Here is a 13,301-nt window from a genome sequence, read left to right as displayed (position 1 = left end):
CCCATGAGCCATGGCCGCTGAGCTTGTGCGTCTGGAGCCTGTGCTCCGCAACGGGAGAGGCCACAACAGTGAGGCCTGCGTACCGCAAAAAAAAAAAAAAAAAAAGATACATGCACCCCTATGTTCATAGCAGCACTATTTACAATAGCCAAGACATGGAAACAACCTGACTGTCCACTGACAGATGAATGGATAAAGAAGCTGTGGTACATATACACAATGGAATATTACTCAGCCATAAAAAAGAATGAAATAATGCCATTTGCAGCAACATGGATGGACCTAGTGATTAGCACACTAAGTGAAGTGAGTCTGAAAGACAGATACCATATGATATCACTTATATGTGGAATCTAAAATACGGCACGAATGAACTTAGCTACACAACAGAAACAGACTCACAGACGTAGAGAACAGACTTGTGGTTGCCAAGGGGGAAGGGGGAGGGGGGGAAGGAAGAATTGGGAGTTTGGGGTTAACAGATGTAAACTATTACATAAAGGATGGATAAACAACAAGGTCCTACTATACAAAACAGGGAACTATATTCAATAACCTGGGATAAAACATAATGGAAAACAATGTAAAAAAGAATGTCTATATGTGTATAATGGTGTCACTTTGCTGTACAGCAGAGATTAATGCAACATTGTAACTCAACTATATTTCAATAAAAAATTAAAAAAGCAACAAAAAAATAAAGGCTGTCACCGGCCTAAATGTGGTTTCTAAAACTTTCAGCTTACTTTAGTCGGTCATTCCAATTGCCAATAATGAAACCTGTCTCTCTATAATATCCTATTTTTGTTGCCTGTTACTTAAACTTTCTTTTCTTTCTTTCTTTCTTTTTTAAGTATAAAGGTAAAACACTAATTCCTTTTCCTTTCTTTGTCCCCAGTAAAATACATGAGATGGGAGAAAAAATTCTGCTTCAGAAAAGAAACCCACGGATATGAACCTGCAGCCTGGGAAATTTTCCTACCTAGAATGTTGAAAGTCTGGGTTTGGTAATCAAAGTATAAAATATTGAAAGAGTCTGCTTTTCTTTCTTTTTTAACTAAGAAAAAAAAGAGATTCAAGTTCTTATTCCGGTCAGTACACGATTTCTTATATAATCCTGCAGATAGACGTCAAGGCCGTATGTGCACACTGCTCTCCTAGGATTGTCTGCTCTAAGCAAGGTAAGTAAAAATCATTCTTTATATGGATCCAGTACCCAAAGCCAGAGTCATCATCTGGAATTTGATTTGAAGTATTTCACTTGCTTCTTGAGCATTTAAGTAGAGAGGTAGGTATTTGACGGGAAAAGAACTAGAGAGAAAAATATCATATGCTTCCTGACTGTTTCCGCACAAGACAACAGGCACGAGAGTCCCCAGTGCAGGGAACGAAAGTTCCTAGAGGAAGAAATCAGGAAGAAAGGTGAGGGGAGCAGGCGAGGGGGGGCGAAGCCAAGGAGCAGGTGGGCTTGGAGGGGCAGCAGCCGCTACCAACACAGTGCAACATCCCGCCGGCCCCGGGAGTCAGAAGCTGCCCTCAGCAGGCAAACCTGACCTTTCCAGCAGCCAAAGCTTTGGCACCTGCCAAAGCCCTCACCGCCCCTTTTAGCTGAGCCCTGAATGAGCAGAGAGGCCAAGATATGAGGAGCCTGCCAACCACAGAAACAGCAGTGCCAAGGGCGGAAGGCTGGGGGCCGGGCACGAGGGGAACAGGCTGAGCCGGCAGGCGGGAGATGGGGAGGACGGAGGGCAGGAGGCCCGGACAGAGCCGGCCTTCCGGGCCCCGGGGAGGACCTTGGACTCGACTGCTGGTACGACGGAGACCGCCGCAAAGTTGATAAAGAATTGCCTCTTGAGACAGGTCCATACTCTTCAATCTTCACGACAGTATTATAAATCAATGGTGTGAGTCTATAATAGATGATATAAAACCCATATTCCTTAATATGCGCCACAAAACCCTGCATCATGGGACTCTACCCGGCTCACCCACCGTACCTCCCCCACCTGCTCCTGCCCAGGGCCCCCGGCCTCGGTGTCTCTGCTTCTATCATCCGTGACGTTCTCCCAGACACCCCCATACAACACCCCAGGATTCCCTCCCGGAAGGGATGGTGCCCTCTGATCTTTTCATTTCATCCAAATGTCACCTCCTCAGAGCTCTTTCCTGGTCACCAGGTCTAAAGTCAGTTCCTCCTCCTTCTCTCACAGCACCCTGCTTTTCTTCTTGGCTGCATTAATGACAATTATACATTTATTTGTTTAATGTCTACATTTCCCACTAGAATGAGAGTTTGGGGAGAGTAGAAAACATGTTTTTTTCCTGACTGTATATCTGGGATTTGATAAATATTTGATGAATGAATGCAAAAAACAAGTAATACATAGTCAACAAAACCGAAAGTTGGTTCTTTGAAAAGAGCAACTAAATTGACAAACCTTTAACTATTACTGAAGTCCATAAAGAGAGGACTTAAATAATTAAAATGCATGAAAGAAGGGAAAATACTACAGACCTTACAAAATAAAAAGGATTACAGGGGAATATATAAACAACCGTATGCCGACGAATTAGATAACTTACTATCTAATGAAACGGTCCAATAAATTACTAAAAGACACAAATTACCACAACTGATTCAATGTGAAATAAAAAAATCAGCAGACCTATAACAAATAAAGAAATTGAATTCATAACTTAAAAGATTCCTATGAAGAAAAACCCAGGCCCACATGGTTTCACTGGTGAATTCTATCAAACATTCCAAGAAAAATTAATACCAATCTTTTACAAACTCTTCCAAAAATTAGAAGAGGAAGGAATACTGCCTAGCTCATTCTACAAGACCACAATTACCCTGATATCAAAATTAGACAAAGATACTACAAGAAAAGAGAGCTACGGTCCACATCCCTTATGAATGTAGATGCAGAAATCCTCAACAAAATACTAGCAAACAGAATCCGGCAACATATAAAAGAAATATACATATGCCATGACCAAGAGGGATTTATTTCAAGAAAACAAAGTAGGTTTAACATCCAAATACAAATGTAATATACTATATTAATATAATATAGGATAAAAATCACATAGTCACCGCTATAAATGCAGAAAAAGGATCTGACAAAACCCAACACTTCTTCACTTTAAAAAACAAATGTTAAACCACAAGCTAGAAACAGAAAGGAACATCGTCAACCTGGTGTTAGCCGTCCACAAACAACCTACCCCTAACATCATACGTGACGGCGGGGGAATGAGAGCTTTCTTCCTGAGATCAGGAACGAGACCAGGAGGTCCACTTGCGACGCTTCTATTCATCACTGAACTGAGCTTCTGGCTGAGGCCGTTAGGAAAGAAAACAAAATAAAAGGCATCCAAAGTGGACAGGAAAAAGTAAAATGATCCCCGTTTGCAGATGATATCATTTTGTAACTAGAAAATTCTAAGGAATTCATTAAAGAACTATTAGTTTGACAAGGTTGCAGGATACAAGGTCTATACACAAAAATCAACAGTATTTCTGTACATTAGTAATGAACATTCCAAAAATAAAATTAGGAAAATAATTCTATTTACAATAGCATCAAAAAGTATAAAATAGTAAGGTATAAATTTTTTAAAAAGAAGCATAAGACTTATATGCTGGAAACTACAAAACAACATGGCTGAACGAAATTAAAGACACTCTAAGTAAATGAAAAGACATATCATTCATGTTCATGGATCTAAAGATTTAATATTGTTAAGAGAGCAATACTCCCCAAATTGATTTATAGATTCAATACAATCTCTATCAAAATTCTAGCTTCAGTAATCAAACAGTGTGCTTCTGATATAAGAATAGATGGAACTGACATGAGGATAAACAGAATAGAATTGAAAATCTAAAATCAATCCTTATACTCATGGTCAATTGAGTTCTAAAAGAGTGCCAAGACAATTAAATGGAAAAAGAATAGTCTTGTCAACAAATGGTTCTGAAACAACTGGATATTTATATGCAAAAGAATGACTTTCGATCCCCACATTACAACATATACAAAAATCAATTCAGAACAGACCACAGGCCTAAATGCATTTGTAAAACTCTTGGAAGAACACATGGGAGTTAATCTTCCTGAAACTGTTAGTAAAGCCTTCTTTGGTAAAGCATCAAAAGCACAAACAACATTAAGAAAAATAGATACACTGGACTTTTCAAAAATAAGAACATTTGTGGCCTTTCCTGGTGGTCCAGTGGTTAAGACTCTGTGCTGCTACTGCAGGGGGCACGGGTTCAATCCCTGATCGGGGAAGTTTTGCATGCCGCGCCATGCAGCCAAAAAAGTTTTTAAAAAATAAATAAATAAAAACATTTGTGTCATCACATCGAGAAAGTAAAGACAACTACAGAGTTGATGAATACAGTCGTCCCTGGGTATCCGCAGGGCACTGGTTCCAGGGTCCTCCCCCACACACCGAATCCACGGATGCTCAAGTCCCTCAGATAAAATGGCACAATGGTCCCCCATATCCATGGAACCCCTGGACACGGAGAGCCAACTGTATACCTGCATATCACATCCAGATGGCCAATAAGTACATGACACGATGCTCAACATCAGTAGGTCAACAGGGAAATGCAAATGAAAACACAGTGCGACAACGCTTCACACCTACTAGAAGGGGTACAGTTACAAAGACAGTAACGATTAGCAAGGATGTGGAGAAACTGAAACCATCATCCATTGCTGGCAGGAATGTAAAACAGCACAGCTAGTTTGGAAAACACTCTAGTCATTTCCCAAAAAGTTATATATAGAACTACCTCATGACCCAGCATTTCCACTCGTAGGTATATACTCAAGAGACCTAAAAACAGATGTCTACCCAAAAACTTGGACACAATTGTTCAGGGCAGCATTATTCATAATAGCCAAAAAGTAGAAACTCATCCAAATGTTCACCAGCTGAAGAATAGATAAATAAAATAAGGTATATCCATATAATGGAGTATTACACAGCCATGAAAAGGAACAAAGCACTGACATGCACTGTGATGTGGATAAACCCTGTAAATATTATGCCAAGTGAAAGAGGCTAGTCACAGAAAGACCACATATGGTATCACTCCCTTTCTAGGAAATCTCCAGAACACGCAAATCTACAGACAGAGAAGCAGGGTAGTGCCTGCCAGGGGCTGGGGACACAGGAATGGAGACTGCTTCATGGGTGTGGGGTTTCTTTTCGGGACGACAAAAATGTTCTAAAATTAGGCTGTGTTAATTGGTTGCACAATCCTATGAATACCTGAGAAAAAAATGAACTGTGTATTTTAAATGGGTGAACTGTATGGTATGTGAATTATATCTCAATAAAGCTGTTTAAAAAATACAGGTAATACAGTGATATAATGTGTTACGTGCTTACCATTATGTTCATATGACATTTTACCTTCCTAAATGTTTATGTGCTGTGCTGTGAAAACAGGGTTAAGATATACACAAGGGGAAAGCAGAGGAAAGACTCATCTTTGGGGACCATGGTAGCTAGGCATCAGAGCTCTCCCAATGTAAAATACTTACATATGCTGAATTTCTGTAACAAGGAGTTTACTTGTAGTTCGGAGTGACAGTAAATTATGTGGCATATCCTTACTAAGGCTCAATCAATTGAAGACTTTTAAGCTGTAAATGCAAAACTGGCCTCTCTATAAGAGCGAAAGCCAGCAATTCCCACAAGGCATGGAGAACAGACGGGCTCAAAAAACCAGAAACACGCACTCACATTCCTCAAGACAGGAAGCACCAGCTGCTCGAAGGAAGTCAGATCCACCACATACTGCCCAACACAGCACTCACGCTTTCCAGGCGGAAGCTCTGACCTGAAAGAAAAGATAGTACATCCTTTGTCGAAAGACCCCTCTACCGATTTCTGGGTTTTAGCTACTCCACTGAGCCTCTGGCCTTCTGCGTGTGCTAAACCAAACAGAAAGTGGCAGTGAGCAAAGCTGACCTGATTCCACACCCCTTCCTGAGAGCAGGGCTAACACCGGTGGGCACACCACCACCCACGGCCCGGCAGCTGCCTTCAGGGAGCTGGCACGTCACCTGTCTTAGAAGAGTGACGTGAGAAACAGGGCTACGAAGTACCAAGTGAGAAGAGCTTACTACTCAGTGGAGTACGTTCTAAGTGGAATATGATATTTTCAACTTTGTTTTTTATGTGATGATTTCAACCTCTGTTTTCTTTTTCCAAGAAATCCGTAAAGGCTCAGGATTCTTCAAGATAGAAGAGATCACCTGGCTCAGCCCTGGGCCCAGGGAGAATAAAACACCACGGAAATGAAGCTGCAGTACCCAATCCTGGATAAAGGTCCGCGGGCGCCAGACAACGTGACAACATCGAACCCTATTCTTCTTCCTCCCTGTCTGACTTCTTCTGTATAAAACCCGTCGACAGGCACGCCAGAGGACTTTAAAACTTCACTGACTTTCTGGATCAATGTTGTTTTTCCAACCCCTAAAAAAAAAAAAAAAAAAAAAAAGCCCATTAGGAACCACTGCTTTGCTGGAGCACAGGAATCACCAGGAGGAGAGAAACAGGCTGCAAATGGATTTTATGAATGTTAATGTCACTTAATTTTGACTGCTCCAGGTGTTAAAACTCTTGAATTTCAAGTAGAAACAAGCATAATAAAAATATGAATGGTATCTTGAAGTTTATTTTTAAATTCTGAAACAGTATTGGTTTTGTCACATACACCATCGGAGAACCAGGTGAGTGGTTTGCTGATAAAAATCTCAAGTGCAATTTACATCCTAGGAGACAAGCTTCTACTTTCTCCTAGGTTTACTCTCCTTGGGGGAGCAAACTTTTTCCCCTAGAAAGTAAAGCTGGTCAAGCTTCGGTCAAAGGCTGCATGCTTTAAGTTAGGATTTTAAGACACTCTGGACCACCATTTAACAGTGGGAACCTCACTTCAGTCCTCCACAAACTTACATTGTATGTGTCCCGAAAGCAGGACTCTCAAATACCACAAACACCACTAGAAATGGCAGTTTTTCAACTTTTTCCACAAGAGCAATCCCATCAGGGTGGCCACCCCTTGGAGTGTTACTAAGCATTCCTTCTGCTTGCCCACAACCCCTTCCCAGATTATAGGCTGTGCACTTGTACCTGCCCATCCTCCACACCCAGGACCCCTTCCTTTCCTTCCGGCCTGGCCCCTGGACTACTCCGATTAACTCTTGGGTGTTTACAAGTAACATAACGATACTAATCACTGACACCGTGGAGCCAGGCCCTGGTCTCGCACGCCTCGCAAGCATTTTGTTGGTTAAATTCTCACAACCACCCTCTGAAGCAGTTACCATCCTTGTCCCTATTTTACAGATGAAGAAACTGAGGCACAGAGAGGTTAGGTAACTTGGCCACGGTTACACACCTAGGAAGGACCATACATTTTAACAGGGGCCTTCGTCTGCCACCATGACTTTGTTTATAGGAGACTTGCTCCCATACAGATTAAAGTCAATGGCATCATGAGTACCAAAAAGGGGGGACTAAAAGGTCTGTAACAGAGCTATTCTGAAATACAACAGGGTTGCAAATCATATTATTTCTATGGCTGCCCAGAGCCATCAGGGATCCCCAACGGGCCTTTTAACCTTCCTTGAAATAAAATACGATCTGTCATTTAAAGCATCTCTCCTCCAGACTTCACACTAGCAAACAATGGCACGTGGCCTTCTGGAACACGAGCAGCAGCCCACGCTCCCGTGACTAGGAAAGAACTACGCAGGGTCGTGACCCCAGCTCTGTCCTTTGGTAACTGCCGCTTTAGGAGTCGCTGAAGAATCTGCTTAACGCAGGCAAGCGGCCTTGGGGGAATGTGTAAGCTGGGACTTTCCCGAAGGGCCATTTCTACCACAGTACACGGCAATGCCACAGCTAGGAATTCATCCTCAGCAATGAATCTGACAACGGTACAGAGATACAAGGAACCGGATGTTCACGTCAGCATTCTTCGTAATTGTGCAAAACACAGCAACAATTTAATGTTGATCTGTAATGCTGACTGTTAAATTATGGTATCATGTGTGTAATGACACAAACACACAGGAATCTCATGCAGCCATTATTAAAGAGAATACTCTTTACCTATGGAAACAGTTTACTGGTTAGCATGGAAAACAGACCACAGTGTATGAAAATAATATATGGAGAAGAAGCAGGTTAAGAAACAGCAGATAGGGCTTCCCTGGTGGCACAGTGGTTGAGAATCCGCCTGCCAGTGCAGGGGACACGGGTTCGAGCCCTGGTCCGGGAAGATCCCACATGCCACGGAGCAACTAAGCCCGCGAGCCACAACTACTGAGCCCGTGTGCCACAACTACTGAAGCCCGCAAGCTCTAGGGCCTGTGCTCCGCAACAAGAAGCCACCGCAATGAGAAGCCCGTGCACCGCAACGAGGAGTAGCCCCCGTTTGCTGCAACTAGAGAAAGCCTGTGCAGCAACGAAGACTCAACGCAGCCAGAAACAATAAAATAAATAAATTTAAAAAAAATAAAAAAAGAAACAGCAGACACACATAGTAGTATTCTATTACATATATATGTATATATATATATACACATATATATATATATATATTTTTTTTTTTTTTTGCGGTAGGCGGGCCTGTCACTGTTGTGGCCTCTCCCATTGCGAAGCACAGGCTCCGGATGCGCAGGCTCAGCAGCCATGGCTCACGGGCCCAGCAGCTCCATGGCATGTGGGAATCTTCCCGGACTGGGGCACGAACCCATGTCCCCTGCATCGGCAGGCGGACTCTCAACCACTGCGCCACCAGGGAAGCCCCATTATATTTTTTAAAGGCCACAAATAACAAATGTTGGTGAGGATGTAGAGAAAAGGGAACCCTTGGACACTATTGATGTGAATGTAAATTGATGTAGCCACTGTGGAAAACAGTACGGAGGTTCCTCAAAAAACTAAAAACAGAACTACCATATTATCCAGCAATTCCACTCCTGGGTATATACCCAAAGAAAACAAAAACACTAATTTGAAAAGATAAATGTACCCCAATGTTCATAGCAGAATTATTTACAACAGCCAAGATATGGAAATTTCCATCAACAGATGAATGGATAAAGAAGATGTGGTACATATATACAATGGAATATTACTCAGTCATAAAAAAGAATGAAATTTTGCCATTTGTAGCAACATGGATGGACCCGAAGGGTATTACGCTTACTGAAATAAGTCAGAGAAACACAAATACTGTATGCTATCACTTACATATGGAATCTAAAAAATAAAACAAACTAGTGAATGTAACAAAAAAGAAGAATATAAAGAACAAACTAGTGGTTACCAGTGGGGAGAGGGAAGGTAGGAGGGGCAAGACAGGGAATAAACAGTTAAAAACTACTATGTATAAAATAAATAACCTGCAAGGATACACTGTACAACGCAGAGAATATAGCCAATATTTTATAATAACTATAAATGGAGTATAATCTTTAAAAACTGTGAATAACTATGTTGTACACCTGAAACTTACATAATATTGTAAATCAACTATACCTCAATTTAAAAAAAAAGTGAAGTATGCATATGTTTATTGAAGAAAATGTTGAGAACACAGAAAGGTTTACAGCATTTATTTCTGTATGTTGGAAACCCATGTGATTTTCACTTCTTTAAAATTTTTCTTGATTTCATTGTTTGTTTTTTTTTTTTTTGGTCTTATAGTGAGTGGTTATTACTATTAATTTAAGAAAAAACAAAGCTATTTACATTATGCAAAATACAAAATGGAACAGCTGTAACAAAAGGGGACATTGTGGGTCCGATCTGTGAGGGAGAACATTATGAAGCAAGAGGAGGCCTTGGGCTCAAGTCCCTTTCTTCCTCCTCGGCTCTAGAAACCTTCCGGTGAATTTTTCGCCTCCGTTAATTAAGCTACTACCCCAGTGTTGTCTACACTGGCTAAGAAGTGGCCTGTGTGAGAAGGAGACCCCAAGCTGAAAGGTCCACACCATGCACAGACAAGAACAGGTCAGAAAGCTCCAGAATTATGTTGGTGCTGGTTCTCCCATAAAGCTGACCCTGAAATAAAGACTCAAATACAGGCAGTTTAATTTGGGAAGCAACACCCCAAGACGACATGCTGGTAGGAAGATAATCGCATTATCAAATAAGTTACCACTGTGGGTAGCTTAATCCCACTGGGAAATCCTAGGACACAGTTCTGGACCCAAGGCTCCGAGTTCTCCTGTCTGAGGCGTGAGGAAGTAAGGAGTTTACCTGAGGCCCTGACAGTGCAGACAACAAAAAGTGACCTCTTTGAGAAGATACCTCACCCGATGGTCTGAACGTGTAGAGATTGATTGATTTATTTATATTTATTTATTTTTTATACAACTTTATTGGAGTATAATTGCTTCACAATGCTGTGTTAGTTTCTGTTGTACAACAAAGTGAACGAGCCTTATGCATACATATATCCCCATATCCCCTCCCTCTTGCGTCTCCCTCCCACCCTCCCTATCCCACCCCTCTAGGTGGTCACAAAGCACCAAGCTGATCTCCCTGTGCTAAGTGGCTGCTTCCCACTAGCTATCAATTTTACATTTGTGAACATGTAGAGATTTAGACAGCCGGCAGAGCTTGGGATTGGGTTGGTGAGATAAAGGAACTAAGTCAATGAAAAAACAACATTAGACAACAACTCCAAAGAGAAAAAAAAATTGTTCACAAAGGGAAAAAAAATGATAGATTACTCCAAGGCTCTTCTGTGATTAGCTTTTGCTAATAATACTGTAAACACTGACCACTGAGCTAATTAAAATTACAGGATAACTGCGTTACGAAGATTAGGAGGAAGAGAAGGCGAGTGGGTTTGAGGACAGGCTTAAGAGAGCTATACTGTAGGAATGAGTCTTCCAATTATGTGTATGTACATAAAACTTTTATAAAGAAGGAAACAGAAAGAAGAACCAGTATTGGCCAGGCGAGCCTCTGTCCCCACCCACCTCCAGGACGCAGCCAGGTACCATCACAATAACAAGCCACCTCTGTTATGAAACACATCGATGTCTTGGGGCCAGCCTGCTGAGAAAACTGCATTCCAAGTTTCAAATAAAGGACTGACAAATCAACTTTCAGAAGATGGTCCTTTACCTCTGGGTATCAGAAATTTCTCACAACACCTCCCTCCTCAGCACTCCACCACTGCGTGGTAAAAATAAAATCCCAGAATCTGCAATATTAAGTTAGCCTTTGCTCCTGAAGGCTAAAAACGATAATCATTACAATAAAGTGAAAGAGAATTTCAGGCCCAGGGTAACAATGGTTGATATCTGAACCCACAGCTAACTTGAAAACTGCAAAGAAGCTGAAGAAATCACTTTCTGCTCAGGCCCATCTTTTTTTTTTTTTTTTTTGCCCCCTTAATGTATCTGATGCTGCTACAACTTCTCTGCCTCTTCTTTCAATAATGAGTTATCCACGTGCGGCATCTTGGCTTAAAAGGCATCTATGTCCTCCCCCAGACTCTCATTTGAAAGCACACTATCTCCTTTCAAACGTGAGACCTTCACAGCCCGAGGGCTGAGGGATCTGCATTAGAAGAGACAGACGCAGACGCAGGCTCTGGGTGGGCGGTGCCCTGTAGGTACCAAGGCTCTTAACCTGCGGCCTCACTCACGGAGGGAATTCAGTGGGTCGGTGAACGTGGATGGGGAACACGGCTGCATGTTTAGTTTCACTACCTTGCAACTGAAATCCCGCTCTTCCTTTCATGATGAGTGCAGGGCAGGAGCACGTGTAACTATCGACAGAAACCATACACCTTCGATTCCACCGCGGTGGTGGTAGAGATTCTGAAATACCTTTCGTGTCCATCACAACTTCACAACTGCGGGAGTTATTACTGCTGCCGCCGCCCCTGCTATTTAATATTTAAGACCGAAGCCCGGGGGCGACCCCATCACAAGCTGGTTCCTGTTCTCCTGTAGTTGGCCTCATTTCACTTATCTGATGGACTCACAGTCACGTTTTCCGGGAAAAACACGCAGGCTTCAGACCACCAAGCGTGTAACTTACATGGGGAATTTTAGAGGCCACCGGCCGGAGCCCCTTGCTCAAAGCATCGGACCGCCCCCAGCCCGCGCACCCCTCACGTCCACCCCTCGGCCTCCCGGAAGCGCAGACCCGGGCGGGGTTACCTGGGGGTCCCGTCAGGAACACGTGCCGGGCCATACGGGTACGACCGGGTGGGGGTCACGGCCCGGGAGGGAGTCGGGGTCGAAGTCGCCGAACGGGGCAGGGGTCGGGGTCGCGACCCAGAATCCACCCCGCAACGCCGCAGTCCCCACCTCCGCCGGCCGGAAGCACCGCCCCCTCGGCCGCGCATGCGCTCTCCCCATGCAGCTTCGGCCCGCGCATGCGCCCTCCGCTCTCAGCCCCGGTCCCCGCGAGCGGCGTCCGCCCGTCTAGGGTGGGAGGATAGTGGTCCGGTCTTCTGCGCGTCCCTGTATTCCAGCCTCGGTGTTGGACTTACGTGGGGTGTTTGCGAGGAGATGTGCGTGAGAGCGTGTTACTAAACCAATCCTGCTCCAGGTGGGCGCCGTTGCCCGAGCTCTGTTCCCGGGATGGGACCTGCGAGCTGAAATTCCCCCGGGCTGCGGGGATCAGCCCTTCTGAAGGAGCCTTGGTCCCTGGAAGCCTTCCGCAAAGGAGGAGGCTTTGCTACCGATTGGAACTATTTACCCAGTGTTGTCAGCCGTGACGGCAGAGTAGTATCAACTGGTTAAAAGTGCCTGATGCCTGGGCTCCAACTCCAGACATTCGGAGTGATTGATCTTGGGCGAGCCCTGAGCATCTCGAGCTTTCTGGCTGTTGTTGTTATTGTTGAAACTCCTCGGCAGTTTCTAAAGGCCCATCTTCAACCGTGCACATGAAGACTAATCTTCCCTTCTTGTCACCATCCCATAAATGTAAACCAACGCAAGACCCAGCTGTTGGATCTCCCTGTGCAAAGCATTAAGTGGCTTCCCCCCCCCCTCACTTCACCACTTGAGGGGTTTCAGCCCATGAAATGAAGTGGCAATGGCTTTGGGCCAGAGTTACCTGTAAACTCTTTCAGTCTAATATGTGTACAGTTTGTCTCCTGATCGATCATTCTCCGTTCAGAGAAAGCAATTTCAGTGAGTGCTCAACTTAATTGGTGTGCGCCCATCCAGGACCTCCACGGCTCCCTTTAGCCTGGATATACACCAGTCAGATGGCCTCTGTTTCTT

The 13,301-nt window shown here is 43.6% G+C and overlaps 1 protein-coding gene across 1 annotated transcript in view; it reads right to left on the bottom strand.

Annotated features, from left to right (window-relative positions):
- The window catches only part of NTPCR (nucleoside-triphosphatase, cancer-related), a 38,874-nt gene extending 26,485 nt beyond the window's left edge, over positions 1–12,389 (bottom strand). The window contains exons 1-3 of the mRNA XM_082672998.1: positions 12,228–12,389; positions 6,345–6,507; positions 5,773–5,869 (exon numbers count right to left, since the gene is read on the bottom strand). Coding sequence (XP_082529124.1) covers positions 5,773–5,869; positions 6,345–6,507; positions 12,228–12,261 — 294 coding nt within the window. The 5' untranslated portion in view covers positions 12,262–12,389. The remainder of the gene's footprint in view (positions 1–5,772; positions 5,870–6,344; positions 6,508–12,227) is intronic.
- Between the last annotated feature and the right edge of the window lie 912 nt (positions 12,390–13,301).

This window comes from Grampus griseus (genome assembly GCF_964374135.1).
Source record: "Grampus griseus genome assembly, chromosome: 16".
Taxonomy (NCBI): Eukaryota; Metazoa; Chordata; class Mammalia; order Artiodactyla; family Delphinidae; genus Grampus; species Grampus griseus.
Note: the sequence above shows the minus strand (reverse complement) of the source record. Positions and strands in the feature narration are given on the sequence as shown.